At 37.5% G+C, this 19,957-nt stretch overlaps 2 protein-coding genes across 26 annotated transcripts in view; one reads left to right on the top strand and one right to left on the bottom strand.

Moving 5' to 3' along the window:
• Efa6 (Exchange factor for Arf 6) overlaps positions 1–6,384 on the top strand; it is an 82,104-nt gene extending 75,720 nt beyond the window's left edge. For 7 of the 11 annotated variants that reach the window (XM_072010978.1, XM_072010972.1, XM_072010971.1 and 4 more), the window contains 2 exons: positions 311–454; positions 990–4,358. In XM_072010978.1, coding sequence (XP_071867079.1) covers positions 311–454; positions 990–1,238 — 393 coding nt within the window. In that variant the 3' untranslated portion in view covers positions 1,239–4,358. Of the gene's footprint in view, positions 1–47; positions 227–310; positions 455–803; positions 915–989; positions 4,359–5,156 lie in introns of those variants that run through there. The other 4 variants (XM_072010975.1, XM_072010977.1, XM_072010980.1 and 1 more) reach the window with 4 other exon arrangements.
• Positions 6,385–6,904: 520 nt separating this feature from the next.
• The window catches only part of LOC139991132 (uncharacterized), a 28,092-nt gene continuing 15,039 nt past the window's right edge, over positions 6,905–19,957 (bottom strand). For 13 of the 15 annotated variants that reach the window (XM_072010950.1, XM_072010953.1, XM_072010956.1 and 10 more), the window contains 10 exons: positions 13,474–19,939; positions 12,723–13,163; positions 11,567–11,843; positions 11,219–11,478; positions 10,927–11,144; positions 10,128–10,505; positions 9,690–10,040; positions 8,643–9,608; positions 8,285–8,467; positions 6,905–8,198 (listed from right to left, as the gene is read on the bottom strand). In XM_072010950.1, the coding sequence (XP_071867051.1) occupies positions 8,106–8,198; positions 8,285–8,467; positions 8,643–9,608; positions 9,690–10,040; positions 10,128–10,505; positions 10,927–11,144; positions 11,219–11,478; positions 11,567–11,843; positions 12,723–13,163; positions 13,474–19,939 (9,633 nt within the window). In that variant the 3' untranslated portion in view covers positions 6,905–8,105. The remainder of the gene's footprint in view (positions 8,199–8,284; positions 8,468–8,642; positions 9,609–9,689; positions 10,041–10,127; positions 10,506–10,926; positions 11,145–11,218; positions 11,479–11,566; positions 11,844–12,722; positions 13,164–13,473; positions 19,940–19,957) is intronic. The other 2 variants (XM_072010958.1, XM_072010965.1) reach the window with 1 other exon arrangement.

Below are 19,957 nucleotides of genomic sequence, written 5' to 3'. Positions count from 1 at the left end.
CACGCAAACGAATATAATCTTGTCTTCGTTGTTTCTTTATTTGCAAGCCTTCCTCTACTATCCCCGAAGCGAACTCCGTTCTCTAAGTTCTCGTACTCGAGATTCGGACAGCAGAATTAGAATCGTCGTACAGAGTGTAGTGTAAAAAACGTATTAAATTAATATCAGTCTTAAAGGAACAAAAAAAAAAAAAAAAAAAAAAAAAAAAAAAAAAAAAAAGTAGAAAGATAGATTCTATCTCGTGATTCTTCTTCCATCGTGGGTTGCGCGTTAAATGACGGTTTGTTGGATTTTTTTGACGTGTTGTCAGAGAGAACAGTTACGGGACCATGAGGAGAGGGTGAGCAAATTGGAGACTGAACTGGAGGAGCACAGACGACATCCGCCTGAGAGAGGAGCTAAGGCTCTCACTGTACAGAATTATAAGGAAAAAGATGCCTACTTACATCACGAGGTAATGTATACTATCCGCTATCAACCTTTTTCTTAAAAAGAAACTTGATGTTTATAATTTATAGTATCATTTAAATATATTCTCCTTATGTATATTAAAAATTCTTTAAGTATCTCTGATTACATTAATAGATGTTTCGGTAGTCGTAGCGTAGAGATTTCTAGAAATTCTTAGAACGCGATAGAATTGATTTTCATTGGCTGCATCTCGTAGAATATTTTATCGAATCGAAGCTGGAATTGACGAGAAAAAGAAAATTCGCGGTACTTTCACCGCGTTATATTTTATGTTCCCTCATTCTGAACCAGTTACATAACTTTAATATCAGTGTGCTGTTCTCGTATTCCAGTTCTCATCGACCTCTTTTCACTTCTACGTTAATCAACAGCTACTTACACGAGAAGAATTTATCCCTGATATTGTATGGTTTTAATAAGCATTCCAGATTAATGAAATTTATCGCTTAACTATTAAGACAATCTTTAACGATACCTATACGTGACATCTCTAAAATTTCGCATGTTTATCATTGCAGCTGAAGAGGTATAAAACATACGCGTACCTGTTACGATCCAGGTTGGCGTTCACGGAGGTGGAACCGTCGCTGGTGGAGAGCAGTATCGGCGAGGTGGATGAGGGAAGCGGGGCCTTGCTGAACTCCGAAGTGGCACTGATACCGCCGCCTGTTCCCGATCGGCCAGCCATAAATAGGTACAGTTACAGGGCTGCCATTTACAACCGTAATCTGCTAAACGGTCAGGACTACGGCGGGGACATTGGTTGACGTGTGATGGGTGTCTTTTCAGCATGTGTGGTCTAATCTGACCTGCGCACGCAGGCAGAAGCAACAGCTGAAATTCGGAAGAGAAATATTAACGAAAAAATACCTAACGTTGTATTCGACGCATCACTTGTTAAGTACTGTACTTTACTGCGCGCGAGCGCGCGCGTATCGTGTACTCACCATTCTCTTTTACTATATTTAATCGTAAACTTATCAGCGGCCATTAAAAGAAAACAAACCGGTAGTGCTAGTATTCGTTTGGCGTTCTATCACAGCAGCCACTTCGATCTTCCTCGTTAAATCGTTTATTTTTCCCTGTTATCGTAATATTATTTGATATCCGTTTACTTTCTTGCTTTCAAATTTTAACGAATATGTCGTTGTTGAAACTTCATATTCATTATACAGGAAGCTGCTGTTCTAAGCGCCCATGCGAGAGACCGGCTAACAAACTGGTGATTGGGTCAGGGTTCGCACCTAACGCAGTAATAGTGTAAATGGTTCACTAATTATACCCGAGTAGTTTGTTAAAGCGTTGACAAAGACTTGGCAAGGCCCGATTCAAGACTCGTGCCTTGACTGAAGATAAGACCAGTTATGTATAGAACAATAATCCATTGGCCGGAACGATATTCATAAACTGTGACCATCGTTTAATTCATCCGAACGTAAATCTACCTGTACAGAGGACAAACAGCTACATCTACGATTTTTAAATGTATCGTAAAACTCGATCGAACTTTTCTGTATTAAGAATGATATAATATTGTACAGAAGTGACCTAAACGAAATTGTAAAATCACGCCATCAAAAGGCAGAAGAAAGAAAAAAAGAAAGAAGACAATTGTACGGTGTTATGTTGCTATACCAAACTGTGTCTATCTTCGTACGTAAAAATGGAAGAAACCAGTATCTTACACGAGCATTTCCTCATGCTTTCCGCTTTTCAGTTCGCTGCTAACAATTTTATAACAAATATTTAACTAGTTATGTCGGGTGACAGGTGGCGTGAAGTAATATATCCTCTTCTCTTGCTATTTCGAAAAAGTTTCACCAAGGGTAACACATTATCTGGGTGCATTTGCTTTTATCTTTTTATGTTTACATATTTCTTTTTTTCTTTTTATTCCTTTTTATTTTTGTGTGCTACTCACAGTAGAATGTAACGACAGACTGTTATCGATGTATCTTCATGATCAATCGCGACTTCCATTCTCTTTTTTGTTTACCGCCTAAGGACCTAGACCTTTTTATCAGCCGAAGAGTCTCGCGTAAAGCATTTTTATAGATCATTAATGTCAAGGATGGGAGCGATATAACGCGAAATTTCAAGGTATTCTGCACGTGTTTGTTGACTATTTATTTAAAGGTTGAATAGATGTATTTATTTTTTAATAAACGAGACTAATCGAAATAAGTAGTGAAAGGTACATACGTTTCGTTGGATACGAGAGGAGAGAAATGAAAGGCAGTTGAGAACGGCGGCGTGTTGTTTTGCCGTAGTTTCCAGTTTTCGTTTGTTGGTTTCAACAAAGGCGATTTGATACGCTGGATGATATGTTAAAAATACGGCGATGTATTATGAAATTAAAGACTGGATATAAATCTAACTAGGCGCGTATTCCCGGCTCGAAGCTGTTCAGTTGCGACGAAAATTCTGTATCAGCCATTTTACACGCGTAAATGTACGATATATTTTTGTATTTGGTATATTTGCCGCGAATACGTTTCGCGTCTTTGTATTCCAATTCATCCGCATCCACCGATTTTTCCATGTGTTTTGCGTGATCGATTTATGCGTGTGCCCGATCCTCGCGATCGGGGAAAGCCAGTGAATCATCGTGCACGTGTTTTTTCTGTGATCGCTTGCTTTTTGCGGTTTTTTGGTAAATTGGTTGATACGAAAGGAACAACGTTATTCCGGTAGTTTTAGTCGACAACGACGAATATAATAGAACGGGGAGTAAAAACGTAAAAGTGGAAGAAAAAATCACGAGAGAAATCGAGTCCTTCGTTTCTCGGCATAAAAATATCGCAGATAAGGACTACCGTAGGGCCTCACCTTATTCTAATCACTGTTCCGACTTTACGTTTAGGTGCATAACAAGTAGCAAGTTATCGAAATTATTCTAGCCTTTTTAAATGAAAATTATCCAGTAACGTATATATATATATACATGTACGTATATGTATACCGTGTACATATATACGAATATATGTATATGTATACACACGATTGTTCTTGCATAAAAAGTATTACGTAACTGACTTGGTGCTTCTTTCAGTGTTTTAATGATTTTTAGAAAAATAATAGGTTTTTATTAATATGTAAAAATAATATTTATATGTTATATATCGTGCAAAATGTAATTCTTTGATAATACTTATGGTTAATATGTTATAATACTTGAACAATTGATACTTTTCTTTTAAACTGATTATATATCGTTGATATTACTTACAGTTATACTAGTTATACGCATAATTTATTTTATGGTAGAAAAGGCACTCTTGCAAGTGTTACGTAATTATTTTATGCCTGTATTCTGAATTTAATCAAGCGATACTCTTCTATACTCTTGGAAAAAGCAGTATTAGGACTTACTAATTTCTTACCATTCAGTTAGAGAGAGAAAGAAATCAAAATAAATGGTTTTGTGCGATTATGTTGAACAAAGTTTAGCTATTTTAAACAAAGTTTAGCAGATTTTTAGTATAACGTTTGTATTAATCAATTGCAAGCATTCCAATGAAATTTCTCTCTTAGAGAACACCAAAATAAATCTGTTCATTGACTAGTCGAATTAGCGTTTTTAGATATGGTTCCTGTAAATCATGTTGCTGCTCAGTACGAATACATTAATTCTTAAGCATAAATCAGTAAAAACTCTATTTCGTTACTTTTGTATTTCGATTGTAGGTAGTCGCTTTGATATTATCTGTTTACTATTTATTAAACACCATTCTTTTGTATCGTTCTCGAGAAGTCGTTCACTACATCTAATCATAGTGTACACTAGACCCCTTGTACATAAAACTGTATTATATGTGGATAATATAACGATTATTATAAACTATATAAAGCTAATGGCAATAAAGATAAACAGTCTCCAAATTAAATAGATTCGCAAATTTCATACATAATCCCACAGTTTTAAATACCAGTAGGCACTTTACTAATACACTGTGTGTACACGCTACATATTTTTTTACTGATATTGCACAGTATCTTGCCTTATTTTGCACAGCACAATATTTTCTGCATGCACAAAATTAATGGTACTTTTGATAGCTAGTATTACATTAATATTATGTTTAACTTTCTTATTTGTATATCATTTATGAAAGAAATGGGAGCACTGTATGTACTATTAATGTTGCGATAGTACGTGGATTAATGACATTACTATGAACAACATTATACAAAGTGAAATCAACAATATTATTACCAGTAGTTATTTCGATAGCATGAACTATGCACTCTATTTGCTCTATTTGCTTTGTAATACTTTTCTTTAATACTTCTCACATATCTTCAGTTGTAGAGTTGCACCAGTAAGCATGAAAGGAATAAAATTGCAACTATTTATATGCAAACTTTATGTAATTTATATTGGAAAAGAAATTCATTTGAAACTAATATTTTCTTTTATACGTGTAATATATTTAAAATGTATAAAGTATTCAGAAGAGAAAATTTTGCTACTAGGTAGTATTAGTACAAATTCAATTCAATTATTTTTGAAAATTTAGAAATGAGTCTAATTATATTGTCTACAGATTTCATGTTAATGTACAAAATTTGACTTCATTTTTCTTCAATTTCTTTTTTTAAATATATATGTTAGAACTTCACTTGTACTGTATATATTATTTTATATTTGTTTAATGATTTTATTAATTTATTGCATGCAACAGGATTGAGCCAGTGTCATCGTGAATGAAGACAGCAGACCATCACCAAAACTGTTTCAACGTGCACAGAAGTAACGTTAAAATTTTTTTCTTTTTTTTAATGAAAATTTATCAATGCTGGAATTCATTGTTTCTAGTTGTTACATTAGTAGAAGAGAATTTTTATTTTGCACCAAAAGAATTGTCAACTAAATCTGTTGTCAGATGCGAAACAAAGTAATATTGAAAAGTATTGTGGAAAAGCTAGAAAATTTCTCAAGATCATTTCCCACTATTACGGAACTGATTAAAGAATGGAATTTTAATCATAGAATATTTTTGTTTTAATCGCGATGGAGGATAAAATATTTGATTGAAATGAAACTCCCCGAAGGAACAGAAGAAGAAAGTTACACCATCAGATTATCATCAAACAAATTTATTACAACTTAATTCTTAAAATTATGACATGCCTCAAGATTTAATTACAAACTGGTACTAACGTCACCTCGATTAAGTCTTACCTAATAAAGATTTTCTAATTGATCTTGTTGCGAAAGATCAAAGGTTGGAAAGGAAAGATGTTGTGAAAAAAAAAAAAAAAAAAAAAAAGAAATCTAAATGATCAATTACTCTCTCGAGAATCGCTCGTTACATCGATCAAGGAAACTTAATGTTACGTTAAGGAATTATCGAGTACGACGTTTTTACACAAATATACAACTATCAGCTACGAAATTTAATAAACACATGAAGTTCAGGACAAGTTGCATGGATTGCCATTACAATTGTACTATATTAAAAGCAAAAGATATCGCTCAACGTGATAAAGCTTTTCCTTATATATATTTCTCGTTCATTCTTCTTTTTCTTTTGTTAGATAAAATACTCGAAAAATTCTCGCTCGATTAATCATTGTGTTAGAAAGAATATACAATATACAATTAGAATATAGGTTTTACTGCGCAGTATACCAATCGAGTATGAATTTATAAAATCTGCGAAAAGCCGACTTTGTTTTTCATATATATATATATATATATAACGAACTTCATAAACGCAATATTGCTGTCTGAATCGTCGATAATAATCTACACAAGTGATTTTCCTTTTTATAAGCGTCGTACCTTGTCTTCAAACTTAATTTTACGCTTAAGGTGATAGTTACTTTTTTTTTAAATTGTACATAGATCACACGGTGTTGTAACGTTTAGACCGCCTTACAATCGTATCGTGCATAAATGCCAAAGAATCGCATTTAAAAATACATTTTTTCTTACAATGTATTTCTTCTTCGCATTTACGTTCGTATGTATTTCGCCGATTACGTCACTACTCGCTTTTATTTTCTTTCTTTTTTGTTTTTTTTTTTTTTTATTTGTTTTGTATATTATTGCATATTTTTGCATACTGCGTAATTGTATTGCTCTCTTTCTGTCTGATTTATCTCCCGAGTGTTCATACAGTTGCTACTACGTTTACAAATACGAAAAGTTTATCGAAGATTTTGTTAGTTTTGTTCTTTCTCTCCCTTTTTATATTCAATTGCACAATTAAATCTCTCAAAGGTATCGTCAGACATAATTTGTTCTGTATAAACTAATCATGACACATCCTTACAGTTAAATACTCATTGTACATATTATTTTAGTTTTGTTGTATCTCTTTTTCTTATACTAACCGAAACTTGAAGACGACTGTGTACTTCACGTACATGAAATATATATATATATATATATATTTATATATATACATATATATATATATATACATATTCCTTTGTAAATATTATTTTACAGTTACGAAAATAAAATTGTGAACGTGATCTGTTCTCGTTTTGTGTTTCTTTTCTTTATTCCTCTCTCCTTAAACTACTTTCTCCTTATACATCCTTTTGTTACAAATTAAACGAATTAAATGCAATGTACAATTCCATAAATATTTCTCTTGTTACCTGATAAATAATACGTTAAAGTCGAAACTTCAATATTTTGCTATAAAATTATCTAATGAAAATTGATTTCTACGTAGTTTGGCTCTTTTACATCATGTCATTGCGTTACACTGTAGCGTTACGTACTTTAAAATCTTTATAGATTCAGTAAAGATATATACATGATTTGCATATGAATTCGCAATTTATATATAAACTGCTTATGCAAAAATGATATTATTTGACAATGGAAGAAATATTTTCTCTGATATAATTTGATGTAGATCTAGATTGGATTTAGAAGTCTTTCGAATTGTTACGATTCATTAAAATGCATAAATACTTTGCGACTTTGAAGCTAATATTTATCATGGTAAAAGACATGAAATAGAACGACGATTATATAATTTATCTACTAAACGCTAATAGATCGAATTACACACAAAAAAAAGGTATTTACAAAAACGAAATAGATCAGTAGATTTTGTACGGATTTATTATCATATAATGAAATATATATATATAGTCATAATCGTATATAATTCTAAATTAGATACTGTTACTTTACATAATTCATCTGGTGATTCAAAATAACATGGACCTCTACTTATTTACAGATACAGTGCAATGTGTATGCAATAATAATTAATAAACGATTTATATTACAATATCGGTCAACTAAACGTTGACTCTACTCAACATACAAAGATACAAACTTCCTGTATACATACACACGACCCATAAAATTTATTTTTTTTTTTTTGCAATTACTTTGTGTCGCGTTCTTAAAGAGTGTCCGTAATATACAAGCGATCAATGTTTCTATGATTTGTAAAGTAAAACTAATATTGTACAACTTTGGAGGAATGTTGTGATGGCATAGCACCAACTTCACTATGAATCAATTAGTCAAACTGCAATGGCACTTTACAAATTAAATAATGTGTCTATTATATATATAATATATATATATATAATTTTTTCTCCATGTAAAACCTACCCAATAACGTAGTAACAATAACAACGGTGGATCGAGCTTCTTAGTTCATCCACTTACGGCAGTTAGGCGCGCCACACGCGCATGCTATCTTGTGCTGGTCATCTTCGATGTCGAATTTGTAATCATATGCCAGCTGCAAGGAACAATGTTATATAAATCTCTTTCTTTTTTAAGTTAATTATTACAAGATTACCTAGCGTGAATCAAAAGATAACGTACCTCCTCGCCACGTGAGATTCTCCGTTTTGCAAAGATTATGATTCTAAGATCACGTTCAACCTCAACGATTTCAGCGACACAATTCGGGTTACAAGAGTGATTGATGTACCTTGCGAGACCACCACACAACGTGGCATCGACCACTCTCTCTTCATCCAAGCGAAACATATAAATACCACGATTCTGTAATAAATATATTTCTAAAATTGCTTTCAACTAAATCCTTAATTCCCCTCTTTCTTCGCCTCCTTAAGCAAGTACTTATCGCACGTATAAAATCAAAAGTGTATCGTACACCTTATATTATTTATAACATTGTTCTTTGATACACGTTAGTGAACTAAAGAGAAAAACGTACCCTTGCTTCATACTGCTTTTCCCTAGTCTCGGCCAATTCAGTACGAATGATTTCCCCAATGTATTCAATGACCATAGTGTGTTTCTCCAGATCACGTGCGGCATAGAGTCCCAGACCTTGGATCTTGGAGCGCGCCAGATATACGTTGTTCCGCCACTCTTGCTTCATCTTTTTGTACTGAGAACTCTTTGAATGCACAAATTGTTTGGAGTAGGGGCACGCCACTTCGCCTGCAACTGTCGCGGTTGGAACAAAGGCCGCTCGGGCCGATGATCCTGTGCGTTGCGTGTGAGGCCTCTTCCAAGGAAGCTGATTGCGAAGACGAGCTTCCGTTCTTGCGCTGCCGGTGGGATTGATCGCTAACGGTAATTCTAATAAGGGATTTCGACCGTATTTAAACCTGTAATCGGTCAGAGTTTCAATGCCTGGAAGACTTTCGAGAACACGGACGACCGCTGGTTCGGTAAGTCCAAACAGATCCTCGCCGGAAACGTAACGCGGAAATAGTTGGACGCTGTGCGTTGATCTTCGTAGCTCAGCGAGAGGTTCGAGTATTCTGCTCCAAACAGCGCGAGGAGTAGCGTCGCGAAGTTCAACGTCCTCTTGTAAAGGTTCTTGCACCAGGACGCGAAATTCGGGTCGACCGGAAACGTCATGGATAGAACAGACGTAACGGCAGCGTTTGTTTGGCCGTCTCATGCTCCAATAAAATCTAACGATCTTGTATCCGACGGGGTATATGTAATTTGGGGTATGGAAGTTGGCAAGCTGGTGTGGAAGCAGTTGTCCGACGCTTAAAAATATCAGACTTCCGACTCTCAGCAGGTGATTGTGTTCCGAATGATGCATCACTGCTGCGACTTGTCTATTCTCGTCACGATTCACGTACACTCTTCTGTACACGGAAAGAGTGGTTAATTCGTTATCTTTTTCGTTCTTTTGTACATGCTGAGAGCAATAGGTACTCTGAAAATTATATTAAATATCAGTAAGTTTTACATTTCTTCAAGGTTCGTACTAAGTTTACGATATTGTTATGGTATTCACCTTATTCTTATAAAAAACACAGCCATCTTTAACAGCGCAGCCAAGGTGGTACACGTTGGTGCAGCGCATTTTAAAACATTTTACGGTAGCTCCCGGTTTCTCGCAAACAATACAATTTAATACAAGACTATGTTGCAAAGCGGTATCGAGATTCATCAAGGCACCATTTACGGTTTCATATACATTTTCCGACCAAAGGGCACAATTCAAATGCACCCATTTGTCAACGTCAAAATTAAGAAGTCTAGCGGGACCATCGGCTGTACCATCACCTTGACTGTGACAAAACATGCATCGTCGACTGTCTTCCGCTTTGGCAGGTACCACGGTTACCCCCATTCGGAAAAGCATCTAAAAAAACAAAAGAATTATATTTTACACTTATGTTACGCTAAGTCGTAAATTTAAATCTTTATTTTAAGATATCCATGTACGTACTTCTGTAATTTCTTTATCGGTTGGTTTTTTGTACTTGCTTGGAGGTTGCATCAAGCCAACAGACCACGTCTTATATCGTAGACCTTTCCATACTTTTACAGGTGGTTGTATCTCAGTCGGTTCAGTTATAGTCTCTTCCGTAGCCAAATGTTTCTTTGGCCGTTTCTCTTCTGTGATTTCCTCTTTCGTTTCGACAACGTCCTGCTCTTCTTTCTCCATTTTTATCCTCACTTCGGTTTCCTTCTCTGTCTGATCAATTTCCATATTTTCAACATGATCCACAGGTTGCTTGACCACATACTTTTTCCCTTTCTTGAAATCGTCATCCAATATCTTAGTATCTACTTTATGACATAGATGGTCCACTATCGTTGCAGCCTAATGAACGAACAAATATGTTAGATCGCTATTCATCAAATTATTCATAACGTTAGTGATATAATATAAATTTGAATATATATACACTCGTCTCTCAATTTACGTGGCACTTTTCTTTTTACGCGGTAAATTATAACACGATTCACGCGGCCAGAAAATCTATCTATAAAAATTTTCCTACAAGTCTCAAAAGTAACAAGTGTATGCAGTAACTTATTTGCCGATGTTGAAACAGTGCTGTATGAGATAAGAATAAAAGTACATTACGTTGTGCTAGTCGTCATACATGTATATATTTTTTCTTTTGTACTGCTAGACTTCGTTTAAAAACAAATCCACGTGGAACGGATACTCCGCGTAAATCGAGACACGGATGTACATATATCCTTTATCATAATATTATAACATACAAGATGGTTACCTTATCTTGCGTGTTCGAAGGTGTTCTATGCATAAGGGCAAATTGCATGTAACAGGCTGCTGAACAGAAACATAATTCGTCACCGGGTTCAGCCTCTTCCTTACTTAAAAATGGTAAATCAGATACTTTCTTTCTTATTAAGCTATTCAATATCACAACATCGCAATGACGACAGAATTTGGCGGCACCGTTCAAAATACTTTGTATATCAATTGGAGCTGAAAATTCACACGTATATTATGATATCATTTGCTTGTTTAATAATAAAGAGATAAATAAAAATTATAAAAACCTTTGTTAGTAATTTGTATTGCATTGAAATACACACCTCCCTCTTTACCATCTTTTCCCTTGATTCTATAAAGACCTAATTTCTGACTAGGGGGAGTGGTAGTACGTTCTACGATCTGGTAACCAGTGGGAGGAGCTATATTTAAAATATTAGCCAAATCTTTAAGTACTCCCATAATGTCGTCTGCAGCCTGACTATTTAACGTTAATGTAACTGTTACGTTTCCATCCCTCAAAGGTATTGGAGGTGACTTTCCGAGCCTATATAAATTATTAATACCAACAAACATCTTCTCAAACGAATAATGTATACATACATGATACGTAAAATAATGTATTGCTTGCGTACCGTGGTATTCCTAAATTCTCTTTATCTTGTTTTGCGATGTCTTTACCGACGTACGTCGGTTTCAATCGAATCGGTATAGGTGAGATTAAAGGTATCACAGGTGACACTCGTTTCAGCCAATCTGATTCCTCGTCCGACTCCTCTTCAATCAACCTCAAACCCGGGAATCGATGTATAAATTCCGGAATGACACATTCCGGCGAAGATGAACTGACTATTGTGTCGGGAGAATCGACATCACGGTTCATTGATAAGGAATTTTCTTTCTTATCGTCAGCTAAAAATTCAATATTATTAGTTTCTCTTATATAAGAGGAACTACAGAAATCAAAGAAAAAAATGGACTCGGTTGATAGTGTTCAGAGCAATAATATTTGCATTAACGACCCTAAACTTTAATTAAACGATCTTAAAACTTCAGACGCACGAGTTAAAAATTTCTTGAGCGGTAATTGTTAAATCGCAAAATTGTCATCGACTGTGCCGTCTTGTTTTCTCACTTACCGTTTACCGCTCCGTATGTTTACAGTCTTTGTTATTGTTAAATAATTGACATACGAGTATTAATTCTTTTTTTTGTTTTTTTTTTTTTTCAATACGGTACCTTTAGCCACTGATTTAAGTTCGGTAAAAGTAAATTCAAAATAGATCCGATAGAAAACTAAGAAAGACCGTTTAAATAGAGTAGTACTAAATAGAGACATATATATTAAATAAATAATATTTAACCATTTGAGTTTCAAGCAGCGCGATCGCGTTGTTTAAATTTTGTGTCGAAAAATCTTAGTACATTTGAACGCTACGAACGACTGACGGTATTTTGTATTTCATTGTTATTTTATCAATAATTTTTATTGAACGAAACTTGAAATATTTATAAATTAATAGTACGCATATATAATAATATAGATATATTTCATAAAGTAACGAATATGAATTCGCAATCGATTAAGACAAGAGCTATCACGTTGTACGAGATTTTTCGACTCTGTTTTTTCAATGGCCTCTGGGACTCAAACGGTTAAATTTGTATGAATAATGCGAATAGATATACTGAGAATTAATGGCGAACTTAAATAGGATCTACTTTAAGGTATTTAATACCAAAAAACTCTTCAAGTCCATTTTCTCTTTCCATTTTCATCTAAATGCTTACAATCATCCAATTTAAGAGGTGGAAATTCTTGATCGTAAAATCCTCTCTGAGTAGAAGCAGGCTGTTGAGGTGGTAACGGTTCCAATTCACCGAATGGTTGAGTGTTGTAGTGATCAGATACACCCGGCAATGTAGCAGATCCGTATGAACCAATTAAATCTCCTGTTCTGGTGTTGTAATCTTTCTGACTGCCGATTTTCGTCAGATCTCCCGACCCAAAGATAGGACAAACGCCATAATTTCTGCCTAGAAGTGGTTCTAATACTGCCATTGGCTGAAGTTGCCGCAATTGTGCCATTAAATTGTCAATGAACGTGTCATAATCCTCGTCTAAGCGGGACACTTTTCTAGCACGCTTTTTCTGAGGTGCTGCCGTCGCATCCTTCCCCTGGCTTTGTTTCCTTTTCTGTTGATACTGTCGTCTTTTCAACTTCTTGAGATCTGTGAGATTATATACGTGTAAACACCATCTTATCTTCATATAGAAATAAAATCTAATGGAGTATATGTATTTGTTGTTACAATATTGATTGCAATTTTCATGAAAATATATGTGTATATATTCTTTCTCAAATTGTAATATATCAAAGAGTTATTAAAAATAAAGAACTAAATTTCTTTTGACATTTATTTAAGCAAAGATACTAACATTAGAATTATATCATATGCAAGTTTCAAATTTCTAATTACTTATGCGTATGTATTCTTGGTGGGGCAGATATAATAAGATGATAAATTATTCATTACATACCAGTTTTGTCGTCAATCGATCCATCGATAAGCTCCTCTTTGGCAGTAAGAAAGTCTTTGGTATCGGTTAATTGGGTAGGTGTACCGCTAGATAGAACTTCATCAAGAACTTCCTTTTTGACTTCCACTAAAGGCACTGTGTGTTGTGCATTTGCACCCTGTGACGCCTGGGCATGGTGGCCCACCGTGTGAGACACCGTATGAGGCACTGATGGCGGTATTGTGTTTACGTGTGGGGGTTGTTGCTGGGTCGAAACAATGGGTTTCGGGGTAACTGGTATCTGGGATTGAGTCTGTGCTTGTGTCTGTGGTGGTTGCTGCACGGTCGTAACCGTCGTCAATGCTTGCTGTGTGGCTTGGACAGTACTCGATACCTGCGTCGTGGACTGGATACTCTTGCCAACCATCGTTGTAATCACTGGTTTTGTATGTGATACTACTCGTGACACGGTTATTGGAGTTGATACAACACATTGTTGTGGAATTGTAACAGTGTTATTAACGATAACATCGCTCGTTTGTTTAGGTGGTGGCTGGGTAATACTAGGTGGTTCTTGTTTTATGGGAGTTGTTTCCGAGGCCTTTGTAAGTGGTGGTGGTGCCACTTGCTTGGTTACTGTCATTGCTGGTTGCTGGTTTGCTTGAGTTAAAACAGGAGTGGTGGTCTTCGTAGGCTGAGTGGTTATCTGTTGCTTTGGAAATGTGTCAGCCACGCGTTGCTGAGGCAAGACTGGTGCAGAAGTTGTTAGCGGCGGAGGTGGTTTCGGTGTTTCTTCTTTGGTCGGTGGACTTTGCACTTTCAAAGGTGTAACTGATTGCGACAAGAACGACGTCTCCCTGTTTAAAACTTGTTTATTACTAGTAGTTTTAGGTGCCGGTACCTCCTTCAATAAAGGTGGTAACACGGAGAACGGAGTTGGCGGCACGGGCCTCGCTAATTGAGCCTCCAAAGATGGTACTAATGGCAAACTAGGGCCTTGCGAGGAACCAGAACACAAAGTAGTCGTTGCACACGCGGTGTTCTGTAGCAGTTGCTTCAACAATACATTTTGGGACTCCTCGATTCTGTGAGAACCAGCAGAGCTTTTGGTTATCTCCAATTCGGATCTAGTAGCTGGCGGTTTTTCAAGAGCTGATTGCGGTTTGCAGTTGGATTCTTCTGGCTCCTTCTTTGATGGTGTACTCTGCGCCAGTCTCTCAAGATCAGTGCTCTTAGTGTGCTCTAAATGGGTGGTTGTTTTGTACTGGCTCTGGCCAGAAGTGAGCTGAGAATGCAAAAGAGTCGGTGTTTGAGACAGGGTAGACTGGAGTATACTGGTGGTAACGTTAATATTATTGGTGCTTGCAGTGACTATAGGAGGTACGATAGTTCTGACGCATTGCATGGATGTTGTAACTGTCGTTGACGTGGCATTCACAACCACGCGAGAAGATGCCGAGGAGCAGCCTGAACTTACTTGCAGGATCGCTTGGAGATTCTGGGTCCGTTGTACAGAAGTTGCCATCACCGAGCTCAATAGGTTACTTGCTTGTGTAGGAGCTGTATTCGTTCGATGACCAGCCATAGAAGATTTCGCTGAATTTGTACCAGCTAACATTGCGTTTAACATTGCGTTTGACGTAATCGAAATACCTGAATTGGTCGGTGGCCTAGGGGTGATCACGGACGACGTTTGTAGAGACAGACTACCACTAGTTTGCGACTGTACTCCGCTGGATGTAATTCGTAAAAATGGTTCCGAGGAAGTAACCTTAGATAAAGTAGAAACAACGCTTACTGAAGAATTTGTACTTTCCTTTGTATGCGGGGTGTAATTGGTCGTCGTGGTTTCTAGTTCAGCTTTGCTCGTGCTAGTTGAATGAGATGTGGTCATTGAGGTCTGTAGTCGCGCGTTCGTGCTGCTGTGTAGATTATTTACAGAGTTTGGCGTGGATGTGGTCGTAGATAGTATGTTCCCTACTTTTGGCCCTGAGATCGCCGAGGATACCATTGTCACGATGGCGGTTTGATTTACGGTCGAACAATTTTGCGAATGATTCGTCTGTAGAGAAGAAAGCAACGTTCTCAGTTGGTGCGACACATTAGCGACGTTTGACGTCAGTTCTGTGGGTTTTGACAGAGGAGAAAGATGCGGTACTGTCGTTGTAGATTTCTGCAATTGCGCTATGGTACTCGCTACTAAGGGAATACTCTGGTGTGGGATTGGCGAGCTCTTCTTAGGGGCAGGTTCTACAGGAGGTGGACTGGCTTTCTGTACCTTTGGTCCTTTGTTCTCGTTTGACAAGAGGTGTTCATTGTCGGAGTGTTCTTGTTCTAGTTCCATCAAAGGGTCTTGAAGGATGTTCAGAGGCAGGGTATCTAAAGGTGTTGGTAATTCGTACATCATACTAGACTTTCTGGATCTGTCTTCCTGAAGCATTTCGCTGTTAGCCATTTCTGGCTTAGAGGATATGATGTTATGCAACATGTCCAATATATCTTCGGATGATTCTTCCATTATACTCTTCTCTTCATTGAGGCAATGCTGTACATAAGGTTTACTGGTGTCAATTTCTGTACACGATTCATTATGTTTTTTTTCTTTTTGAGGAACACTCATATTAGTATTTTCTGCAATGCTGGTTTCGATTCCTTTGGATTTAATATTCATTCTTTGAGCTTCAGAAGTTGTCACACTTTCCTCTTTATTTTCATTTTCAACTGGTTCCGAATCATTCTCCAAAATATTTACCAATGATAAATCATCTGTGACTGGTGATATCCTTTTCAATGAAGAAGCGGTATCTGTTTTGTTTTCTGTATGAGAATTCTCCCTGCTTATGGTGTTTTCAGCAGGGTTATGGATAGCTTCAAGCATACTTTCCAATTCATCAGTAGTATTCAAAGGATCATTTTTCTTATCATCAGAAATAGCTAACTCTTGACTAACAGTTACACTTGTAGGTATACTTATACTCAAAGTATCTACGCTTGATTCTTCTGAATTTTTTGCCGAATGATCAGGTTCATCTTTATCATTTTTTACTTTCACGCTTTTATCCAATATTTCCAATTTATTCTCCTTCGACACAGTAACAGAGTTATTTCCATTTTCTTTCTTAGGAAGATCTGGTATGGACATTTTTGGTGTCGATAGCGTGACAGACGTCGGTTGCACGCTCAAAACCAACTTCGTAGGATTGGTTGATCCGTCCATTGCACTTGTGGCAATACTTTGCACGAAACTGGTGAAATCATTCTGTACATTAGCCACTGATGACATGGTTCTTTCCGTACTTGTAATCTGAGGCCTAAGAATCTCTGTATTTTGTGAACTAATTCGAGTTAAGGCATCGGTCTTGGCAATATTTTGCTGTGAGCTAACCACGATATTCTCCAAAGCTGTCTGACTAAGTTTAGCAGCAATTTTGGCATCTGCCACGATGCTCGCCATCGTTGATGGCAATTGTTTTTGATTATTAAAAGAAGGAGACACTACTTCTTTCGTTATGCTTAAGGTTGTAAATATCGGAGTTGATTTAATAGTTGTATCTGTCGCTATCAGTACACTGGCTGATGTAGTTACAGCGTTCGTATTTTCGGTACTAACACTTATATTCGAAGAGGCTGAAAAAGAAACTATAGATCTACATGTAGATGATACGCCAATGTTAGCATGATGTATACTCGATGGTGGGATTTGATTGTAAAGAACTTTGTCAGAGAACACAAACGATGTAGGACTCCTATTTGGTTTTGATTCTTTTTGTGTTTTTGATTGATCTTCAGCAGCATTTTCTGCAATAGCATTTTCCTTTGATGTTTCAGAAACACTAGTGGTATCAACTTTGTCTATTTCCTCTGCACATGATTCTTTGGATAAATTATCCTCGGGTGATTTTGTACTGGGATCGATAATAACTACCTCGGATTCACTAACGAAAGACACCATGAGGTCTTGCTCAGGCGATTGGTCCATATAAGATCCGGGTGACGGGTCTACGCGAAGTTCTTCCTGATCAGGCGATTCTGGAGTATCTGTAACTGCTACCAATCTTTTTCCAGATTGTAAAGTTCTTACTATATCAAGTCTCAGACCTTTCTTGTTTCTCGTATGAGAGGGTACTAAATCTTCGTCACTCAACATCGGTTCATCTGTCTGAGATTCGGGATTTTCTATCTCTAATATTTGCACTAAGTCGTGTCCTTGACTACCTTCGTTAACCAATGCGTGACAAAGAGAATCATTGCTATCTGCTGATAAGTCTACGACCATTCCTGGCTCAAAAAGCACATATTCCTCCTGCATATCACCTTCCAACGTTCCTGATATTACGTCTACGAGTTCCGAGTCTCCAAATTGATCTATAACAGTAATATCGTCGCTGTCTCGTTGGGCTGTCGAGCTCAAGGTCACTTCTGTATTTACGATAGTTTTATCGTCGTCATAATCAGTAGTGTCAGGTATCGGCTCCATCTTGCTGCTCGGACTACCCAATGTTAGAGGTCCATTGTCAGATAACGAAGTGGTTTGTTTGATTTCCAAACTTGTTGGTGGAGTTTGAGGTGGCGTATGCGAGTCATCATCAAAGTCATTATAATCAGCGCATACCAATGAATTAATTTTTGATTGCGGTATGCCAGTTTTCCTGTGAACAACCACAGATGTGTTCGGTTTCTCGTCCATATTTAAAAGATGTGATTCAGAAGTCTTCCCTTTACTACTCTCTGGTTTAGTAGACCACATAGGAGAACCACCTCTCAATCCAAGCTTAATATATCCAAATCGTCCAAAAGGCAACGGATTCAGTGGATTATGTGGATTTCCTCCGCCCCTATTCGTGTGATCCGTTGCAGACGGCTGCTCTTGTTGAATAGATTGCTGTTGGTGCTGATGTTGTAATTGTTGCTGTTGATCATTTGGTACTGTGTGGTTACTCGAAGTTTGAGTCGTGTAAGAGCCATGTGGTGTATGTGGTGTATGTGGAGTGTGCGGTGTTCTTGGTGTTCCTGGATTTTCTACGCTTTGTGGTCGATCTGGCATCGCTGGACTATTTCCAGTAGATTGTCTTCTTTGCATTTGCATGGGTGAGCCACCGACCATGGGACTACGTGGCATAGGAGAACTAGGAGGCTGAGACGTTGGAGGATGATGAGTGTTGTTTAACTGGTGTTGAAGCATGGGAGATGTTGACGGATGGTTACGCGACATCGGACTTGGTGGTTGATACTGCGATATCATTGGCGAATTAGGTGGGTGTGGATGAATCCTTGTGTTCATAGGACTTGGAGGTTGTGAAGTTTGACTCAGCTGCTGTTGCAGCATAGGTGAGCCCATAGTTTGCTGAACCATGGGACTACGAGGCATGGGAGAACTTGGAGGTTGTCCATAGTTCTGTTGCATTTGTTGATGGAGCTGAGGACTTGGAGAATTAGCAGGTTGAGACACCATTGGAGAATTTGGAGGTTTCTGCATCGTATGTTGTTGCTGTTGCTGTTGTTGCATTTGCAGAAATTGTTGCCTCTGTTGTTGAGCTATTTGTTGCTGTTGTTGTTGTTGCAACAATTGTTGTCTCTGTTGTGCTATTTGCAGCGTACGCTGAGTCATTGCATTTTGTCCATCTTGAAGAATCGAAGTAGTCTCATGTTGCTGTTGAATAATTTGCTGTCTTTGTAGCATTTGTTGTTGTTGATTTATTAGAGATTGTTGGTTAGGTTGCGGACTTCCAAGAGGGGAACGTTGTCCGTATACGATCCCTCCTTGCAACGGCATCCTGGGCCTTTGTCCAGGTTCTCCAACGGCGGGTGGACGCACAAAACGTTGAGAGAGACCGTGAACTCTGACTCCTTGTTCACTGATGATTTGTTGCGTATTTCGCGTATCAGGAGTGAAAGCACCTGGACTAGTTGCAAGTCTTCCGCTGATAATCGCACGATGCTGCGGAGATGTCATCCGAGTTGCCGAAGGACCACACATTCCTGGCGATGGCATGGCGCCAGGACTAAAGGGGCTTTCTTCGTTCTGTGAGTGTGGAGTACTAATTCTAGGAGATTGTTGCATATTATGTGGCGACATTGTTCCTGGATTTCCAGACTGTGGATTACCAGGACTGTGTTGCAACAAAGGTGTGTTAGGACTATGTTGGATGATAGGAGTTGCCGGTGAATGTTGTATCATACTTGTTGAAACGTTTCCAGGGCCTGGGCTTTGAGAAACGAGAGCAGCAGGACTATGCATCGGTGAATGTTGAGAAGGCGACATTAGTGGTGAACATGGTTCATTAGTTTGTTGCTGAGGTTGTCTCTGTTGTTGTTTACTGTGATATTCCTGTATCAGCATGCCATGCTGACGGGTTTGCTTGCGACTCGCATCTAAATGCTTTTGTAATATCGCTTGCTCACTGGAAATACGTTGTAGCTCGGCCGCATCATTCTCCGTTAACTCGTTGCCAGACTTCCGTAACTGTCGCTGTTTGCTATTGAGAGACTGTAAAATCAGGATAGT

The sequence above is a fragment of the Bombus fervidus genome, chromosome 9, assembly GCF_041682495.2.
Source record: "Bombus fervidus isolate BK054 chromosome 9, iyBomFerv1, whole genome shotgun sequence".
NCBI lineage: Eukaryota > Metazoa > Arthropoda > Insecta > Hymenoptera > Apidae > Bombus > Bombus fervidus.
Note: the sequence above shows the minus strand (reverse complement) of the source record. Positions and strands in the feature narration are given on the sequence as shown.